A 19831-nucleotide genomic window follows, 5' to 3' on the forward strand; every position below is an offset into this window, starting at 1 on the left:
CATAACAAAAAGAGCCTGGTATTGGTATAAAAACAGACCTGAAGACCAATGGAATAGACTAGAAGACCCAGAAATAAAGCCGCATGCTTACAGTCAGCTGATATTCAACAAAGGAGCTAAAGACATACAATGGAATAAACATAGCCTCTTCAACTACTGGTGCTGGGAAAACTGGGCAGCCATGCGTAGAAAACTCAAAGTAGACCCTAGCCTATCACCATGCACCAAGAGCAACTCAAAATGGATTAAAGACCTCAACATCAGAACTGAATCCTTGAAACTACTGAAGGACAGAGTAGGAAAGACACTAGAACTTATAGGCACAGGAAGGAACTTCCTGAATATAATGCCAGGGGCACAACAGATAGAGGAGAGACTCAACAAATGGGACGACTACAAAATAAAAAGTTTCTGCACAGCTAGAGACATAGCCACTAAACTAGAAAGACAGGCAACCATATGGGAAAGGATCTTCACCAGCATAGCAACAGACAAAGGCCTAATATCCATCATCTACAAAGAACTCAAAAAACCAAACCCAGTAAACCAATTATTAAATGGGCAAAGGAGCTAAAGAGAGACTTCACAGGAGAAGAGATATAAATGGTAAAGAAACATATGAGGAAATGTTCAACATCCCTGGCAGTAAAGGCAATGCAAATAAAAACAACCCTGAGATACCACCTCACTCCAGTTAAAATGGCCTATACTCTGAACTCAGGCAACAACAAATGCTGGAGGGGATGCAGGGAAAGAGGAACCCTTCTCCACTGTTGGTGGGAGTGCAAATTAGTACAACCACTTTGGAGAACAGTATGGAGGTTCCTCAAAAAGCTCAGCATAGACATACCCTATGACCCAGCCAAACTACTCCTAGGCATCTATCGTGAACAACAGGTCTCAGGATATCATAAAGACATCTGCACATCCATGTTTATTGCTGCACAATTCAAAATAGCCAAAATATGGAAACAACCCAGATGTCCCACTACAGATGAATGGATCCAAAAAATGTGGTACCTATACACAATGGAATACCACATAGCGATTAGAAATGATAAAATATTGGTATTTGCAGGGAAATGGTCAGAACTTGAACAAATGATGTTGAGCGAGACAAGCCTAGAACACAGAAACAAAAGGGCATGGTCTCCTTGATATATGACTGTTGGGGGGGGGGGGACAGTAGAGACCAGGTCTGTGAAACAAAAAACTTCTTTTTAAATGGTATTTCCACAGGTTTGGGCCAACGACCTTACATAATATATCTAAAACCAAACAACTACTAAACGTAGAAAGGTCTAGAATAGACCTATCAGTGGATCACAATAGCTCAACAGCTATGTACATATGACCATATAAGACAAGGATAAGCAAAAACAACTCCAAGAGAAGGACACAGGAGGATTCTATTGTTGACATTACATTGAAACTTCTACATGAATTTCCTTTGGCATATGCTACGTGGTTACTGTATATGATTGTGGTACACTGGGTTATTGTATATATGCCTACCTGATCTAGGGAAGGGAAAGAAAAACAAGGGTGTAAGATATCACAAGAAATGTCCTCACTGCCTTATTATGTAACTGTACCCCTTTGGCAGAACACCTTGTCAACAAAATTTACATAATAAAAAAAAGAATAGAAATGTGGGCTTCTTTTTGTTGTTATTGTTGGTGATGGTTGTGGTATTTGTTTTTACTTTGTGGGTTTTTGTTTTTTTCTTAATGAGATGGAGAGTCTCAGGAGGAAAAAGGCTGTGATTGATGGATGATACTTGTCACTGTCTATGTCCTCATTCCTAGAAACTGTTAGTGTGGCCTTATTTAGAGCAATAGCCTTTGCAGATCAATTCATTTAAAGATCTTGGGATTACTTTGGATTATCTAGATGGGACACTAAATAGCCCTTCTATTAGAGAGAAGGGGAGAGACACATAGAGCTGAGTCAGTCTATGGAATCAACCTGGGGGCCTATCAATCAGTGATGGATAAAGATAATGTGGTGCATATATATATATATATATATATATATATATATATATATATGAATTCCTCTCCCCAAACAGTCCCTCTTTGCATTCATATAATACAGGTTTGTATTTTTATGTGTAGATGCCACATATGAGAGAAGATACATGATATTTGTCTTTCTTTGCCTGATAGGTATTACTTAATATAATGAGGGATGCAGAAAAGGGAGGGAGAAAAGGTGAGCAAAATGCAGTTATGCTATTTAGTATAGACCATGTGGAAAATGAACTATGAAACTTGTAGGCAGCAAGGGGAAGGGGAAGGAGGAAAGCCAGGGAAGGGGTGACATTGTCCAAAAGAGAAATGTACTTATAACCGGCTTATGAAATGGTAACGCCTCTGTATAACACCTTAATAATAACAATAGAATTATATTTTTAAAAATAACAGAAATATATTGTCTTGACATATTCAGAAGTCAGGCATCTAAAGTCATTGCTGGGGTTCAGGAAGGCTCCATTCCCTCCTGAGGCTCTGGTGGAAATTCCTTCCTTGCCACCTCCAGCAAAGGGTGGCCCTTGGCTCAGAGCCCTGTAGCTCCTGTAGCTCCAACCTTCTACTTTTCCACAGGGATTTGTTTTTAGAAATTTAGTGTATATTAATTGTTCAAATTTAATATTGTGGTATTTCCATACATCTATCTATTCTACTTTGATCAAATTCACCCCTTCTATCACTCTTATGTGCTTGGACAATGTTCATCTCCATCATCTTTTCCATTTCCCCTTCTACTGGTTCCCCTCTCCAAACAATCCCCATTTTGCATTCATATCATATATTTTATTTGTATATTCCACATATGAGAGAAGATACATGATATTTGTCTTTTGTGCCTGATAGGTATTACTTAATATAGTGGTCTCCAATTCGCCCATTTTCCTGCAATTGACACAATTTTATTCTTTATTACAAATGGATAATGCTCCATTTTGTATATATACACCCCATTTTCTTTATCCATCATTGATTTATAGGCCCCCAGTTTGATTCCATAGACTGGCTCGGCTCTATTTGTATCTCCCTTCTTTGTTTTAGAAGAGCTGCTAGATAGTAGGGCATCTTGATAATCCAGAATAATCCCAAGATCTTTAAATTAATTGTAGCTACAAAGGCTATTGTTCCAAATAAGGTCACAGTGACAGTTTCTAGGAATGGGGACATGGACAGTGACAAGTATTGCCCATCAATAATAGCCTCTTTCCTCCTGAGCCTGAAATTCGCCATGTATCTATTCTCCATCAGTGGATTCTTGGTCCCCAGAAGCAAATTTCACGCCCTCTCTGAACTAGGCTCGGTCTCTGTCTGCTTCAGCCTAGTTTTCTGCATGCTTTTCAAGCTGAGAACCACTGGTATGAATGGAATACCCACTGTACAATGTTCTCTGTTCTCCTAGGGATCCTGTACATCAACCCAGCAGATCTAGGATGGAACCCTCCAGTGAGCAGCTGGATTGACCAGAGAGAAGTCCAGACAGAGAGAGCTAACCTAACCATTCTGTTTGACAAGTATCTTCCCACCTGCCTAGAAACACTCAGAACCAGGTAGGCTAAACAACCAGAGAGGGAAAAAAATTAATGCATCAGTGAAGGATGTGTTGGCTTGTATCTGATATCCCACTGATGTTCTGTCCTGTCCCCAAAGTCAGAACCCTCCAGGCACAGCAGATGGCAGGGGGAACACACACTAGAACAGGTATGGGATGCCTATTGGCAATTCAAGCAGGGAGAGAAGTGAATGAAAGCAGGAGGATTTAAAGTTCCCTTCACAAATATCACGTGGATATATCAGAAGGAGGCAATCAGTGGGAATACCAGATGACAGCCCTGGGTCAGATTCTTCCAGTATGCACGGCCAGCAGCTGGCTTTCCTACAATTGAAGCACAAGCCAGACCAACAGGTCCAGAAATGAAGATGACCAACACGCGTCAGGGACATATGGGGCTCACTTCTTGTTTCTGACTGGGTGTGACCCCAGGGCAGATAGCATGGGCTTGAGGAGAATATGTCATTTGGCCAGTTCTGCCTGTAGAAAGTTGTGAGTTCTCTATTATTTTGTTCTTTTTGCTCTATGCTGTCACTTTTTTTCTCCAAAAGTAAAAGCAACAAGCTAAGGGCTTGGTGGTTCATGCCTGAAATCCTAGCAACTCAGGAAACTAAGATCTGAGTAACCACAATTCGAAGCCAGCCTGGGCAAGAAAGTCTGTTGAGGCTCTTATCTCCAATTAACTACCCAAAAGGCAGAAGTGGAGCTGTGACTCAAGTGGTAGAGCACTAGTCTTGAGCAAAAAAAAAAGCACAGAAATGGAGCCCAGGCCCTGAATTCAAGCCCCAGGACACACACACACACACACACACACACACACACACACACACACACACACACGTAAAGGCACCAAAGCTCTGAATATCTATGTCAGTCAGCTTTCCATTATTGTAACAAATACTGAAGTAAATGAAATAATTAATTTACACAAAGAAAGAGTGTAGTCTGATGGTATAGTTTTAGACATTTCAGTCCTTGATGGGTTAACTCCTTTTCATGGGGCCTGTGGAGGCATATCTTAAGAAAGCCATGTAGAAGAGCAAAACAACTCAGCTCACCTCATCTCTGGGAGGTGAAAGAAAAAGAGAAACAGACCAAAACCCCACAATCCTCTTTGCCCACACCCCCAATCAGTTAAGGAACTCTCACTGGACTCCTGCCTGCCAAAGCTTCCCCGATTCCCAAAGTGTCAAAAAAGGGACAAATCCTCTAACACACAGGCCTTCATGAGATAGTCAAGATCCAGGCTGTAACACAAACTACCAATTAAACAAGAGATTACTCACTTTATCCCAAAAGACTGTACAGCACAAATTCTGCAGTGTCTACATAGAGAAGGCTTGGAACTTTCTTTTGTTTAATTTGCTCACTGATTGATTGGCCATTTGATGCATCATTGTGCAGAACTGGGACCTGTTTCCATAATTCAACCAAGACTGGGCACTAGAGACTGGTGCTGTAAAGATGGGACTCTGAGATCTATAGTTCTTGATAATCCCACAATATTGGCTCAGGATTCTTTTTCCAAACTATTATGGTTCCTTACTCAGGTTAATCTTTGGATCTTTATTCAGCTGGCCTGTTAAGAATAGAGTGAGGCTGTGGCTTCTGTTCTCACAGTGTGAAGGCAAAGAGCCTGAGAGAATTTCAGCAGGCAGGCACACTGCAAGGGCCCCCAGGCACTCTTATTCCCTATGCCCTGCCCTCTGCCCTAAAAAAGTGTATCCACATTAAAAATGAGTGTTGTGGGGCTGGGGATATAGCCTAGTGGCAAGAGTGCCTGCCTCAGATACACGAGGCCCTAGGTACGATTCCCCAGCACCACATATACAGAAAACGGCCAGAAGCGGCGCTGTGGCTCAAGTGGCAGAGTGCTAGCCTTGAGCGGGAAGAAGCCAGGGACAGTGCTCAGGCCCTGAGTCCAAAGCCCAGGACTGGCCAAAAAAAAAAAAAAAAAAAAATGAGTGTTGTGAGCTGGTCACAGTGACTCATACCTAATTCTAACCACTTAGGAGACTGAGGTCTGAGAGGATCATGCTTTGAAGCCAGCCTGGGCAGGAAAGGCCATGAGGATCTTATCTCTAATTAACCATCAAGAAGCCAGAAGTGAAGTGGAGCTGTGGCTCAAGTAGTAGAGTGCTAGCCTTGAGTAGAGAAGCTAAGGGACTGTACCTATGCCCTGAATTTGAACCCCAGAACTAGCACCAAAAACCAAGAAACAAACAAAAATCCCCAGAATATTGGGAAAAATAGTTCACATTATTAGCATACTTTAAGTATTTAATGAAACATTAATTTTGCTTCTGCTGTTTTTATACTTCACAGTCCAGAATGATCTTTCCAACCATCAATACCTTCATAAATTTCTGAAAATTTTGATGGCCCTGGGCTCTGTGGCTTAGGATCTAATGCAGACTCTGTAGCTGGTAATGTCTGGAAGGTGACTGCATCATTAGGGTTACAAATAGGAAAGGGCAATAGAGTTACAATCCAGAAAATGGAAACATGTCAAGAAGACAGTATGTCCTTGCTACTTTTTTTCCTGGGATTTATCCAATATGTCCTCTGTTGAAAAGTCCAGGTATTTCCTACTCTAGGCATTTAGGACAAGAGATACTGACTTTGTGTGTCTAGATGTGTGTGTCTCTGTGTGTGCATGCCCGTATGTGCATGTACCTGTGCACATGCTGGTATGTGCATAATGCATAGCCTTGGAAGCAACTGTGAAGAGTCTACCTGCATTTAGTCCATCTACAGACATCCTCCTTCATCCCTGGTTATCAAGGAGAAAGAATTGTTGCTGTGGTTTATAGGCTCCCTCTCCGAGTATAATTCTGTTCCATTCTCACAGCCCACAGCGTGGACATGGAGGTCTGTGATGCCCCATTGGCATCATGACGTTCATAACAGAGGCCCTGGCTCCAAGGACTTCCTTCTTTTCATGGGCACCAAATCTTCATGCTGGCTGTATGCAACTGTTACCGCAAAGCTGTGTGGCATCAGTACACACTCATTTCTTTATTGAACAAGGATAATTGCAAAACAACTTTAGTTTGTTTTCCACTGTCCTTTCAAACCTTCCAAGCAAATGTATGTGGCTGGTTCTCCTCCAGTCCCTAGATGAACACACACACACACACACACACACACACACACACACACACACACACTCTGAAAATATAAAAGAAACATTTCATTTACAGCTTCTACACCTGCAGCTTGGTCTTGCAGTAGGTGAGGCACTTTCTTTTCTTCTCAGTAGTGATAGTTTCTGACCCCTCAGGATCCAAAGGGGCAGAAAAAGAAGAGAGCAAGGGGCAAGGAGGTCTGCCTGGGATGGTCCTATACAGCTTCAGTTACTATAACTATTGCAGATCCTAAAACCTGACTTCCTTTTGGAGAATTTGGGGACTTCTTGGTGCCCTCCCCATCACAAGAGATCTCTATCTGCCTGCCATGTAGAAAGTACATGTACCTCCTTTGGCCAGACACATGCTACTTCTCACACTCCTATGCCTTACTCCTCCAGGGGAGCCTCAGCTGGCATCAGAAGCACCCCTCCATATATGCAAGCTTACATGTGGGTTCCAGGAGACACATTTGTCTCCCCCTTTTTTTTGACAAACTAGGGTTCAGGCCACTCCAGCAAGAAGCCACTCTGCACTACACTGTGAGATAACAAGGCTCCCTGGGATCTCCTGGGCACGGGCACTTTACCAGCTCAGACAAGTTGTGTAGAAAGCCTTATCCCTGCCTCACTGAAAGGGACAAACCCTCCTCTCCTAGGGTGGGGTAGGGCAGATTCTCTGAACACCAAAGCTCTTCCTCAAATCCTGTAATATCATTTCCTGCCCCTCTAGCATCTATCTATCTATCTATCTATCTATCTATCTATCTATCTATCTATCTATCTCTCTATCTTTCTTGATCTGGGATACTAAAAGGGTGAGGGATCAGGGTTGCAAAGGCTCACTTAGGTTGTCTAGAGTCTCATCTTGGAATCTAAGGGCAGCTGGCACCTCTTCTCTTGGTGCCTTATTCAGTGTGAAGCCTGTGATAATTCTATTTTATCATTCTATTCCAAACATTCATGGAATGAAAGAGTGAAGGAATGCCCACTCAGGATCCAGCTTTCCTGTTACTCATAGAAGTAAAACCTACACTACTAGACCACACCCTAATGTTGTTGTAAGGAAAGCAGTCAGATTAAAAATGGGTACAAATATGACACCCTGGAGAGAATGGGTGCTGGGCAATCCTAAGGCCCAAAGCTGGTAAGTGATTTTGAAGGAGGAAGCTGATAGTGTTGCTCAGTGGCCTCTGCCTCCCTGCAGGCTGAGTGCAGCATCCTGTGGTAAGCGGTGGTATGTGTTATGCATGGCTATGTGGGAGTACACTGTGTATATGGAAAGATAAATGTGTGTATATATGCGTGTGTGTGTGTTTGTGTGTGTAGACTCATGGCTCCCTGGGCATAGAATGTCTTTGGTACATCTTGAAATACGTATCTTGTAATTAGACCTCTAGGGATAAGCTTAAAAATACAAACCCTGGGCCAAGGAAAACTCACAGAGGTCTATTTTCACCTAGGAATTTCCATTCAATTAATGATTATGTAAAATTGCCATCTTTCTCCATCTTCTCCATTGGCCAGATAAAACTCTGGCCCCACTGAAGCACATTTTCAGTCTAGTTTAATTGGAAGAAAACCTTTAAGATAAAGAGGGGGAAAAAATCTTAAGAATTGTACCCAAATTGCATTTAAGGGTTTTTTTTTTTACTATTGAAATTATGAGTGAAAAAAGTTTTGTTGCAGCTCCCTACTTTCTCCAAAAGACTGAGAGCAGATGTCCATGCAAAGAAGGGAAGAGAAGGGGAGTGGGGAGGGCCAGAGGAAAGGAGGAAAGATAAGGAACCTTCTCAGGAGGGCTGTGTGCCCTCACTCCGCTGCAGTGGAAACTGACCCAAGATTTGCTAAGAACATAGGCACCGTGGCCCTCAGGAGTCCCCAAAACTTGATAAACCATGAATCTTCTAAAATCAAGGGGCTCCCATAGGCATCCCATGGGGCCTCCAAGATAGGATTTTCATGGTGTTTTGGAGTAAGTCCTGATCTTCCATTGCAGATTTAAGAAGATAATCCCAGTTCCAGAACAGAGTATGGTTCAGATGGTGTGCCACCTTCTTGAGTGTCTCCTCACCAAGGAGGACATCCCTGCAGACTGCCCCAAGGAAACCTACGAGCTTTATTTTGTATTTGCTGCCATCTGGGCTTTTGGTGGAGCAATGGTCCAAGACCAGGTAAGGAAGTATGCTGAGGTCACCACCACGTTGAAATCTACAGCAGCAAAAAATGAACCTCCACAGGTGCCAGTGGCTCATGCCTGTGATACTAGCTAATCAGGAGATTCCAGTTCAAAGCCAGACTGAGCAGGAAAGTCTGTGAGACTCTTATCCCCAATTAACCACTAGAAAACCAGAAGTGTGGTTGAGGCTCAAAGTGGTAGAGTGATAGCCTTGAGCAAAAGGAGCCCAGAGATAGCACCCAGGCCCAGAGTTCAAGCACCAAGACTGGAGAGAGAGAGGGAGACAGACAGAAAGAGAGACAGAGACACAGAGAGAGACAGAGAGAGAAAGAGAGAGAGAACACCTCTAACAAAAATTTGGAAGATAACATATTTTACATCTGAAAATGTCAAATTCTTTGATTATCTGCTCACTTCTCTGTTAACAGCATTAGTCCCTGTGCAAGGGCCTGACAGGGTGATAGATAATTCTGGTGTGTTTGGAGTATTACCCTTTGAGCTGGTGAACATATCTGCTTATGTGGAGAGTTGTACAGTGTTGGAATCTGGACAGCTACTAGTGTATGAGTACTACTTGGAAAGATGATGTGTGTTTGAGAGGAGGAAAGATGCTATACTCTAGAAGCTTGAGGGGAAGGAATGTCTCCAGCCTTCTAGAAATCTTCTAGAAGGACACATTGCTCTGTACCAGGCTAGAGTTAACTCTAAAACACAGATATGGCCAGAGGAGGTTAGGCCAAATTTTAGTTGATATTCTATAACCCTTATCCCATCCTCCCTCTTTTTACAGCCTTTGTCTTTATTTATAAATAAAAGACATTTTCTCGGGAAATAACATTGAAGAGTATGCAAATAAATCTCTTACACCTGACTCTAGCTGTAGAGCAGTTTCATACAGAGATAAAGAACATGGACTCTATTCGCAAGTATTTAAGTATACAATTAAGTATTGTTAGCTATGGGCTGGGGATTTAGCTTAGTGGAAGAGTGCCTGCCTGGCAAGCGCTAGGCCCCGAGTTCGGTCCTCAGCTCTGGGAAAAAAATCTATAAAAAGATCTATAAAAGTATTGTTATCTATACACATTATCCTATACAGAAGATTTATTTATCTTGGATTTAGTCATCTCTTGTAATTAAAATTTTGGACCCTTTGACCAACACCTTCCATTTCTTCTCCCACTAGTCTCTGGTTGTCATGATTCCACTCCTTCTATATGTATATGGCATCACACAGTATTTGACCTTCAGTGTCTGACTTATTTCACTTAGTGTAACATCCTTTGGCTTTATCCATTGGTCACAGATGGCAGAATTTCCTTCTTCATTAAAAAATTAAGAAGACAGATTGTATGTTTAGTATGCTATCACAAACAACAACATCAATAACCATGATAAATAAGAAGATGGGAGAAAAGCTGAGTGCTGGTGGCTAACTTCTGTAATCTTAGCTTCTGAGGAAGTTGAAATTTGAGCACTGAGGTTCAAAGAGAGTCCCAGCAAAGTCTATGAGACTTATCTCCAAGAAAACACCAAAAATCCAGTAATGAAACTGTGGCTCAAGTGATAGGACACCAGCTTCAAGTGGAAAAAGCCAGGAGCACAGGGTTCAAGTCCCAGTGCCAAAGTGTACATGTGTGCACGTGCACACACACACATGCACTCACACAGACACACGTACACAAAAGGTGGGAAGAAATTTGGAGATGATGGATAACTTTGTACATACATTATGGTGATGGTTTCACAGATGTAGACTTAACTCCAAGTTCGTCAAATTGTGCTCACTACATAGGCATCATTGTGTATATTGATCATACCACAATAAAGTGACTGAAAACTGTGGATTTGAATACTACATCTGCCACTGTTACCTGGGAGAGTGAGCAAGAAACTTAACCTCCCTCTCCTCATGTGTCTGAAGGTGATTACAGTGGTATCCAGCTTATGGGCCTTGGTGAGGACTAATGAATACGTGCTGTTTTAATCACACAGGTCAGATACATGCACTGCTCTTAGCACATTATCACTTATTAATATCCTTCTAAAGCAAATATTCAGCTTTATAGAAAATATCTGAGGCTGTATCACAACAGGGACCAGCCTAAGCTATGTTACTAGAGAGTTGTAATTTACTCTCTCAGGTCTATATTGACTGTGAGGGTCACTCAGAAAGATTAAAAAATGCCAGCCTTGCATGGTAAAGCCATGTTTGAGGAATCCAAAGTGAAAGAGAGTTGAGACAAAAGAATAAGCAATGAATTCTTTTCCATTTTCACAGATTCAGATTCTAAAATCCATCCCATGTTGCTCAGAATTCGGAAAACAGCTCTCACAGGCTTTCAGAAAGCGGGCCTTCTTCTACCCCCATACCCCATTCACCCCTGGAGCCAGGTGCCCCAAGGACAGAAAGGAAAATCTTCAAGGGCAGGAAGATACAAAACCCAGGAATTTGACATCTGAGGGAATGAGCTGTCTGCTTTGCAGTCCATGGAGTTCCTCTGGACAGCTTCTCTGACAGCTTTTCATTTCTCCTTGGAGGCAAAGAGTCCAGCAGGATGGATGAGACTTGGCTGTAAAGCATAGAGATCCCAAATGCATAGATTATTTTGCTTCCCATCAAATTCAGTCTCCAACCTTTTCTACTGCTGAGATGTTAGACAGCAACACTGGGCTCCTCTCCCATATTGGCACCAAACAGGCACTGAGGTATCTGGAAAAAGATACTTGGTCAATTTTTCTATGTCTATATAGAGAGATGTAAATCCATCCCAGTTTTTAATTTTTTTATTTTTTTAATATATATATTTTATTATCAAACTGAATTACAGAGAGGTTACAGTTTCATACATTAGGCATTGGATACATTTCTTGTACTGTTTGTTACCTCATCCCTCATTCCCCCCTTCTCCCTTCCCCTTTCCCTTCCCCCCCCCCATGAGTTGTTCAGTTCATTTACACCAAACAGTTTTGCAAGTATTGCTTTTGTAGTTGTTTGTCTTTTTTTACCCTGTGTCTCTCAATTTTGGTATTCCCTTCCAATTTCCTAGTTCTAATACCAGTATACCCGGTTTGCAATATATTCAGATAAGATACAGAGACAGTGTAGGTACAAGCACAGGAAGGTGATGCAAGAAAATCATCAATAATAGAGGCTACAATTACATATGGCACGTTGAAAGTAGTAACAACAATCGTTTCCATAACATGGAGTTCATTTCACTTAGTATTATCTTATGTGTTCCTAAGGGTTTAGCTATTGGGCTCCTGTGATCCACTGCTGTGACTTGCCTAAACCTGTGCTATTTTTTCCCTACAAGGGAGACCATAGAGTCCATGTTTCTTTGGGTCTGGCTTACTTCACTTAGTATAACTTTTTCCAGGTCGTTCCATTTCCTTACAAATGGGACAATGTCATTCTTTCTGATAGAGGCATAAAATTCCATTGTGTATATGTACCACATTTTCCTGATCCATTCAACTACTGAGGGGCATCTGGGTTGGTTCCAGATTCTAGCTATGACAAATTGTGCTGCTATGAACATTGTTGTGCTGGTGGCTTTAGTGTGTTCTTGTTTGTGGTCTTTTGGATAGATACCCAGAAGTGGGGCTTCTGGGTCATAGAGGAGTTCTATGTTTAGCCTTCTGAGGAATCTCCATACTGCTTGCCAGAGTGGCTGAACCAGTTTATATTCCCACCAACAATGAAGTAGTGTTCCCTTTTGGCCACATCCCCTCCAACAGTTGTTATTGTTAGTTTTCTTGATATAGGACATTCTTACTGGGGTGAGATGGAATCTCAATGTTGTTTTGATTTGCATTTCTTTTATGGCCAGTGATGTAGAGCACTTTTTCATATGTCTCTTGGCCATTCTCATTTCCTCATCAGAGAAGTCTCTTTTTAAATCTTTAGCCTACTTGATGAGGGGCCTCTTGGTTCTTTGCAGTATTGTTTTGGAGGAAGGTAATTTTTTTAGTTCTGCATATATTTTCGATATGAGACCTTTGTCCATTGAATGGCCAGTAAAGATTTTCTCCCAATCTGTGGGCTTTCTGTTTATCTTGCTTGCTATGTCCTTTGCCCTGCAGAAGCTCTGCAGTTTGATGCAGTCCCATTTGTCCAACCTTTCTTTGATTTGTAGCCTTTCTGGGTCTTTGTTAAGAAAGTTCTGTCCCATGCCAAGGAGCCCAAGTGTTTCTCCTACTCCTTCGATTAGTGTTTTCATGGTGTTTGTTTTGATTTCTAGGTCTTTGGTCCATTTGGAATTGATTTTGGTGCAGGGTGATATATAAGGATCTAGTTTTAGTTTGTTGCATGTGTCATCCCACTTTTTTTAAAAGGCCAGATGAAAGTATTTCACCAGGTATCCTGGGCTAAGAAGCAGTTGGAGCTGTAACTACTCTGCTGGCCCCCATGGAGAAAACACTGGAGAAAGCTTTTAGCAGTGGGGAGTATCCAGGGCCCCTTGTGCAACCTCCCTTAAAACTAAACACCAAAAATAATACTGTAAATTGGAAAATAGGAATCTGGCCAAAATACTTACATCAGGAGCAACAAAGGCATTTACAATTTAAAAAAGAATTGTCATGCAAAAATACAAAATAAAGCTTGCACCTGAGTAGAAGGTCGAATTAAGTAAAAAGACAAAGAAAAATTCCCATGGTCCTTACTGAAGAGTTTCCAGCATTGCAGTAAAGGTGATATCCTAGAAGCACAGGGAGAAAGAGCACCCATTTGGGGGGATTGAGGACTCACAAATCATGTATTCTTGTACATAAAACAAAGATAATTTTAACTAGCCATAATATCTTAGATTTTTTGTGAAGATCAACCAGGGTGACCAAGCCAGGCATCAATGACTCACACTTGTAATCCTAGCTACTCAGAAGGCTGAGAGCTGAGGTTCACAATTCAAAGCCAGCCCAGGCAGAGAAGTTTGTGAGTTACTTATCTCTAATTAACCGGCAAAAAGCCAGAAATGGAAGTTTGGCTCAAGTGGTAGAATCCTAACTTTGAGCAAAAAAGCCAAAGAACAGTACCCAGGCCCTCCATTCAAGCCCTGATCCCAACACACACACACACACACACACACACACACACACACACACACACAGAGAGAAAGGTGATGGAATCACAATCTCTAAACAATGTGCCAATAATGTGTTAACATCATCCACTTTAGAGGACAGAGAGGGAACAGAGAATTATCAGAATCTAGAGGTCGTGGGGACTGGGGTTACTCATTGAGGTGTATTGCTGAGAAGAGGTACTAGAGATGTTTTGGTAAAGACCCACTGCATGAATTTGCAGTGATAATCTAGTCTTTACAGTGTCCTATTAGAGTAGAAGTGAGATCCACTGCCAGATTGGTTGAGAAATGACCATATATCTCCAGAGGAGTCAGGATGAGGAAAGAACTTCATTCTTTCAAGAGGTAGCATCATCTCAAAGTCTCTATGTAAATCTAAAATCTGGTTTTCATACAAAGTTAAAGTTCTGCAAGGTTTTACTCTGACTTTTCTGCCTGGAACTTTTTCTGATGTAGAACTTTAATATTCAGACCTCAGCATCATGGTAGCTAGGACTACAGGTATGAGCCACCAGTGGCCAGTCTGTCCCTAAACATTTGATTATCAAGAACAATCTCAGGAAACTACAATACCTTCTCTTGTCTGAATTAAAATCAGCATCAGAATGGCAAATAAGCCTGTTCACATCTTAGGACCTATCTTATGTTTTATTTTAAAGCAAACAGTTTCTCATGCTTCATAAGAAGCAAAATGAAAACTGTGCCCTCTGTCAAGCCCAGGTTTGCCCACTGACTGGTCTAGCCTCTGAACTCAACCTTTGTCCTGCCCTCTGTGGACATTTCCTACAATGCTTGTTCTAGACCTCTTTTTTTCTTAAGTTTCTTTAATGTCTGTGTGTTCAAATGGTAGCTTCATTCTCTTCCACAGTTACCAGTAGCAGTATGTTGTGTAACAGTGTGTGTGTGTGTGTGTGTGTGTGTGTGTGTGTGTGTATTTTGGGTTGGAATGAAAAGATAGTTGAGTACACCAGTTCTTCCATCCACCATTAGGTATTTCTGGTCTGCACAAAAGCATGTGAATTATAAACCTCTACCACTTCTTTGTGTCAGAGAGAGAAGGAAACTACTGTCTGCTCATTTGCTCCTGGCTTTTGGAACTGTAGCTCTTAGAGGAATCTTGGAAAACTTTTCTAGGACCCTCCTCTTGTTGGTGACACTAAAGCAAAGGAAGAAGTGATGGGCCTGTGGTGATATATCTGAATCCCCTTCTGAGCTATCCTTACCCAACTGCATGGTGGCCCCGGAGGTCAACAGTCACCGGCAGCTTCCATCCTGTCATTCAGGTGTCTAGGAGCAGAAAAGCCAGTCTACTTCTTCAGTCTACTTCTTGATCAATACTTGCCCTTCCCACATACTTCTATGTCTTACGTCTCTCCTCCCCCAACTGCCTTCCTAGCCATGACAATAGCATATGCCAGTACCAAAGTAGTCAGCCATGTGGACAAACAAGGGTGGCTTTCACATGCTCTATAGTCTACTTTCTATTGCTGTAACTGAATGCAAGAGTCTAGATGACTTATAAAGAGCAGCTATGCCTCATAAACTTTTAACGTATAACTGACACTTATAACTTCTGAACAGAGTTCTAGAGGCTGGAACTTAGTCAAGCCTCGTGCTGGTACCTGGCATTCTGCCCCTCCATCATACCACGGCAGAGGGCAGGCATCTCATGATGAAATGGAACAAGCCTTCTAGCTCATGGCTCTCTTCATTTTCCTACAATGTTGTACATGCAAATTGCCACCTTATCTCATCCTCATCCTCCACTCCATACCCTCAAATGCCTTTCATGTGTGACTTTATGGATGAAGTTTCCAGCTCATGAATTCTGGGCTGCATACCTCTACCTTAGCCAAGCTTCTGAGCTGCAGCTACCCAAGGGTGGCTCCTGCACAGCTGGGCCATGTCTGGACTGATCCTTGCATAACCAACCATTCTCCTCTGGAGAAGATGGTCCATCCAGCTGAGATGCATTGGCAGGAACTCTTCGTTGCCCCACCCTGACATTCTGTCCATGCCAGGACCTGTATTTGGGCTTCTTGAGTACTGTTCCATGATCTGCTTTATTTTTACAGCTTGTGGACTACCGGGCAGAGTTCAGCAAATGGTGGCTGACTGAGTTCAAAACAGTCAAGTTTCCTTCCCAGGGAACAGTGTTTGATTACTACATAGACCCAGACACCAAGAAATTTGAACCTTGGTCCAAGCTTATCCCTCTGTTGGAATTTGACCCTGAGATGCCTTTGCAGGTGAGTGTGGCTAAGCAGCCAAGTGTTAGTGCCAGAAGATCCACACAGCTCTCAGTGGTGACCCCCTGGAGGAACCTTAAGTCTGACCTTATGAGGAGTCAGTGGTCCCCCAGCTACTCGTTTTTTCAATTCATAGGTATAATGAAGTCACGAGTGCTTCAAAGGGACAGGAAGCATGTGCCAGACTCAACTAGCATCCTAGAGACAGAAGGGAGTTGATGGATGGCAGGGACAGAAGATTCTACAATACATCAGCAAAGCCACAGGGAGGCAGATGAGGGTGATGAAGGATTATGGGGATGCTTTGAGCTGAACCTCAAGGAGCCCTGGGAATGAGCTCATAGGACAAGCATTCTTGGATGTTAGGAAAGACGCTCTAGACCTGCATCTATTTGGTGAACCACATTGCCATAAAATCTGCTCTTCTGTAATGCTCTAGAATGCTGGAGGATGCACTAATGTCTCCCACCAACCCTTGGCATGCTTATTGTGTCCTCAATGCAGGCCTGTTTGGTGCACACAAGTGAAACCATTCGGGTGTGCTACTTCCTGGAGAGGCTCATGGAGCGGCGGCGGCCGGTCATGCTAGTGGGCCCTGCAGGCACAGGCAAGTCAGTACTGGTGGGAGCAAAACTGGCTAACCTTGACCCTGAGGAATACATGGTGAAAAATGTGCCTTTCAACTACTACACCACATCGGCCATGCTGCAAGGTAAGGGGCTTGGAGTGCCCATGGCAGGACCACTGTGCTGCCGGATGCATAGTTGGGGTGGAGCATGTGATGCCTGTGCAGCTGCAACACCTTCCTGCACCAGCATGTATCCTCACCTCCTCTTCCTCCTTCCTCTGTGCCACCTCCCTAGCACCCATCCATCAGTGCTGCTCCCTTCCTGCCCTTTCTCCCTCAATTCTGCCTGGATTGTTCTAGTCCTCAGAGCTTCGCAGCACCCTAAAGGCAGAGAACTGAATGCCATTGAGAGCTCTGCATTGACTCACAGACATTATGTACCAACCCTCATATGTTGTAGATGAGAAAACAGAGGCTCTTGTAGAAGGATGACTGCCCAAGGTCATCACCAAGGGCAAAGCTGTCTGATACTTTCTACCATCTGAATTCATATGGAGAGTACCTTCCATGCTTGTATGCCCACAGGTTGTGAGTGGAGACCGGCCTTCCTGGTAAGGCTTTGGAGTCAGAAGCACACTGTAGGCACATCCCCCTTGCCAGTCACTCCTCCTTAGTCCTCTCTTATAGCAGGTGGTCCTTCCTTCCTTCCTTCCTTCCTTCCTTCCTTCCTTCCTTCCTTCCTTCCTTCCTTCTTTCCTTCCTTCCTTCCTTCCTTCCCTTCCTTCCTTCTTTCTCTCTCTCTCTTTCTCTTTCTTTCTCTATTTCTCTTTCTTTCTCTCTTTCTTATTTTCTTATTTCTTTCATTTCTTCCTTCCTTCCCTCCCTCCCTCCATCCCTCCATTTCTTTCTTGCTTGCTTGCTTGCTTTCATTCATCATGGGACTTGAACTCAGGGCATGGGTGCTGTCCCTGAGCTTTTTTGCTCAAGGCTAGCACTCTACCACTTTGAGCCACAGTGCCAGTTGCAGTTGTCTGGTAATTAATTGGAGGTAAGAGTCTCACAGACTTTCCTGCCGAGGCTGGCTTCAAACCATGACCCTCAGATCTCAACCTCCTGAGTAGCTAGGATTAGAGGCATGGGCCACTGTTGCCCAGCTCCTTTTTCTTTTCTTTCTTTTCCTTTTTTTTGTAGAAATGCCCAACCTACTAAAAAAAAATTTCTTTTGAAGACACACCCTTGACAATCTTCCAACAAAACAGGAGATGCGAGGCAGGGCTTCAAAGGAAACTCATCCTTCCTTCCCCACATTAATAGCTCTGCCCAGTCTGTGATTCCATACCTGAGCTTTCCCAGGTAGCTCCAGTGAATTGTAGCTGCTAAAACTGTGAAGAGCACAAGAACATAAAGAATTGCTATTTCAATCTTCGAGCAAAGATGCTTCCATATGGGACAAAGGGGCAAAATTCCAACCTAAGTCTTCATCATTTCACTTTGTACTTGCTACCATTCATGTTAGGACTACCCAGACTTGCCTACACAATGTCCCCACATTCCATAGGCAAAAAGTCATAGACGTGATGAATTCTGTATCTGCACTGTTTGCAGATTAATGCATTAAAAGGCATGGTTTCTAAAGTGAAAAGTGAGCCTTGCTCAAACATATTACCTAGTTTTCCTCTGGCCCTTGCCAACATGAACCCCCGGTTGACCACTACAGTGCTGTGCTGCCTCAGTTTACTCAGTTTCTACAGCTCCTCTAGGAAAAGGCCAGCCCACTGTCCTAGGCTCTTTCTTCCAGGATCAAAATCCAGTGAGCTCCAAATGCTGGTATGGAAAGCCTGTCGCTCTCTCTTCTAGTGGTTAAGTGTCTAGAGCATGTCGGAGGAGGCCTGAGTCTCTGCCCACTCCCCTTCAGTGGCCTAAAGATTCTTCACGTCTTTGAACCACTGGGCTTCATCCAGTGCTGGGCTGGTAAAGGTTCCCCCAGGCCAGTCCCATCCCAGCAGACCTGCAGGAATATTAGTGAGCACAGAAAAACATGGTCGAAAACTTAACATTAGAAATTCACTCTTGCTGAAGATGGGGTACCCCCTACCTGAATGCTGTATTAATAATTCTTTGGCTCACATTTCTCTGTCATTATCTTTCTTAATTTTTTTAAATTGTTATTATAAGGATGATATACAGTTCCATAAGTCAAGTAAAGAGTACATTTTGTTTTGGACCATGTCACCCCATTCCCGCATTCTCTTCCACTTTCTTCCTCTCATTCACACTCACAGTTCATTTTCAACATCGTGTCTAGTGAGTACCACTGCTGCATTTGTTCACCCTTTGTCTCTTGATTTCTGTGCCCCCCTTGTCCTGCCAGAGACAGATAAATGAACAGAACAAAAAGAAAAACAACAACAAAGAAAAGAAACTTGCTTTCATTTCCTGGTGCCTGTCATAATCTTAAGTGTATAAAACAAATCAAGTCCTGGTTTGTAGAATTTGCCCATTTCTGTGGTATAAATACTCACCACAGGGCTGAGTATAGTTCATCACCGCAATGACTGTGAGCACAGGACCAGGATGAGAGTTACCTCAGCACACCACTGCAAAGTCTTGCTGCTTCACCAATACAATGGATGGAAACAACCTCAAGGTCACAGTGGTAAAAATGTAGTAAATTAATTAGGATGTGATGTGTATTGAATATTTATCACCATTGTTTCTAATATAATTTACTTGATTATAAGTTTCTTCGTGTATTTTTAAATAATGGCTGGTTTAACAGTCAGAGTGAGGGGGGGAAAAACAGCTTCACAGATCAACGCTAGGAAATTGCTTCATCTTTACTCTTTGGGGCCTAGATACCCTTACCTTGTGCAATGTCCCTTGTGGCTGGGAACCATCCCATTAGCACCAATGAGTCAATGGTGATAAGAAGATTGTCTGTGCCTGTCTAGTTCAAATGTGAGTACTCCAATCTGCCCGCTGCAGCCCCTCCTTCCCATTCAAACATTTACAAGCTTGAGTACAATATCTGTTCAACCATAA

At 42.8% G+C, this 19831-nt stretch overlaps 1 protein-coding gene across 1 annotated transcript in view; it reads left to right on the forward strand.

The window, feature by feature from the left end:
• Positions 1 to 19831, forward strand: part of Dnah9 (dynein axonemal heavy chain 9) — a 349492-nt gene that overhangs the window by 168093 nt on the left and 161568 nt on the right. The window contains 4 exon segments of the mRNA XM_048365947.1: positions 3430 to 3577; positions 8706 to 8880; positions 16048 to 16221; positions 16726 to 16933. Of these exon segments, the coding sequence (XP_048221904.1) occupies positions 3430 to 3577; positions 8706 to 8880; positions 16048 to 16221; positions 16726 to 16933 (705 nt within the window).

Source organism: Perognathus longimembris, chromosome 17, assembly GCF_023159225.1.
Source record: "Perognathus longimembris pacificus isolate PPM17 chromosome 17, ASM2315922v1, whole genome shotgun sequence".
NCBI classification, from domain to species: domain Eukaryota; kingdom Metazoa; phylum Chordata; class Mammalia; order Rodentia; family Heteromyidae; genus Perognathus; species Perognathus longimembris.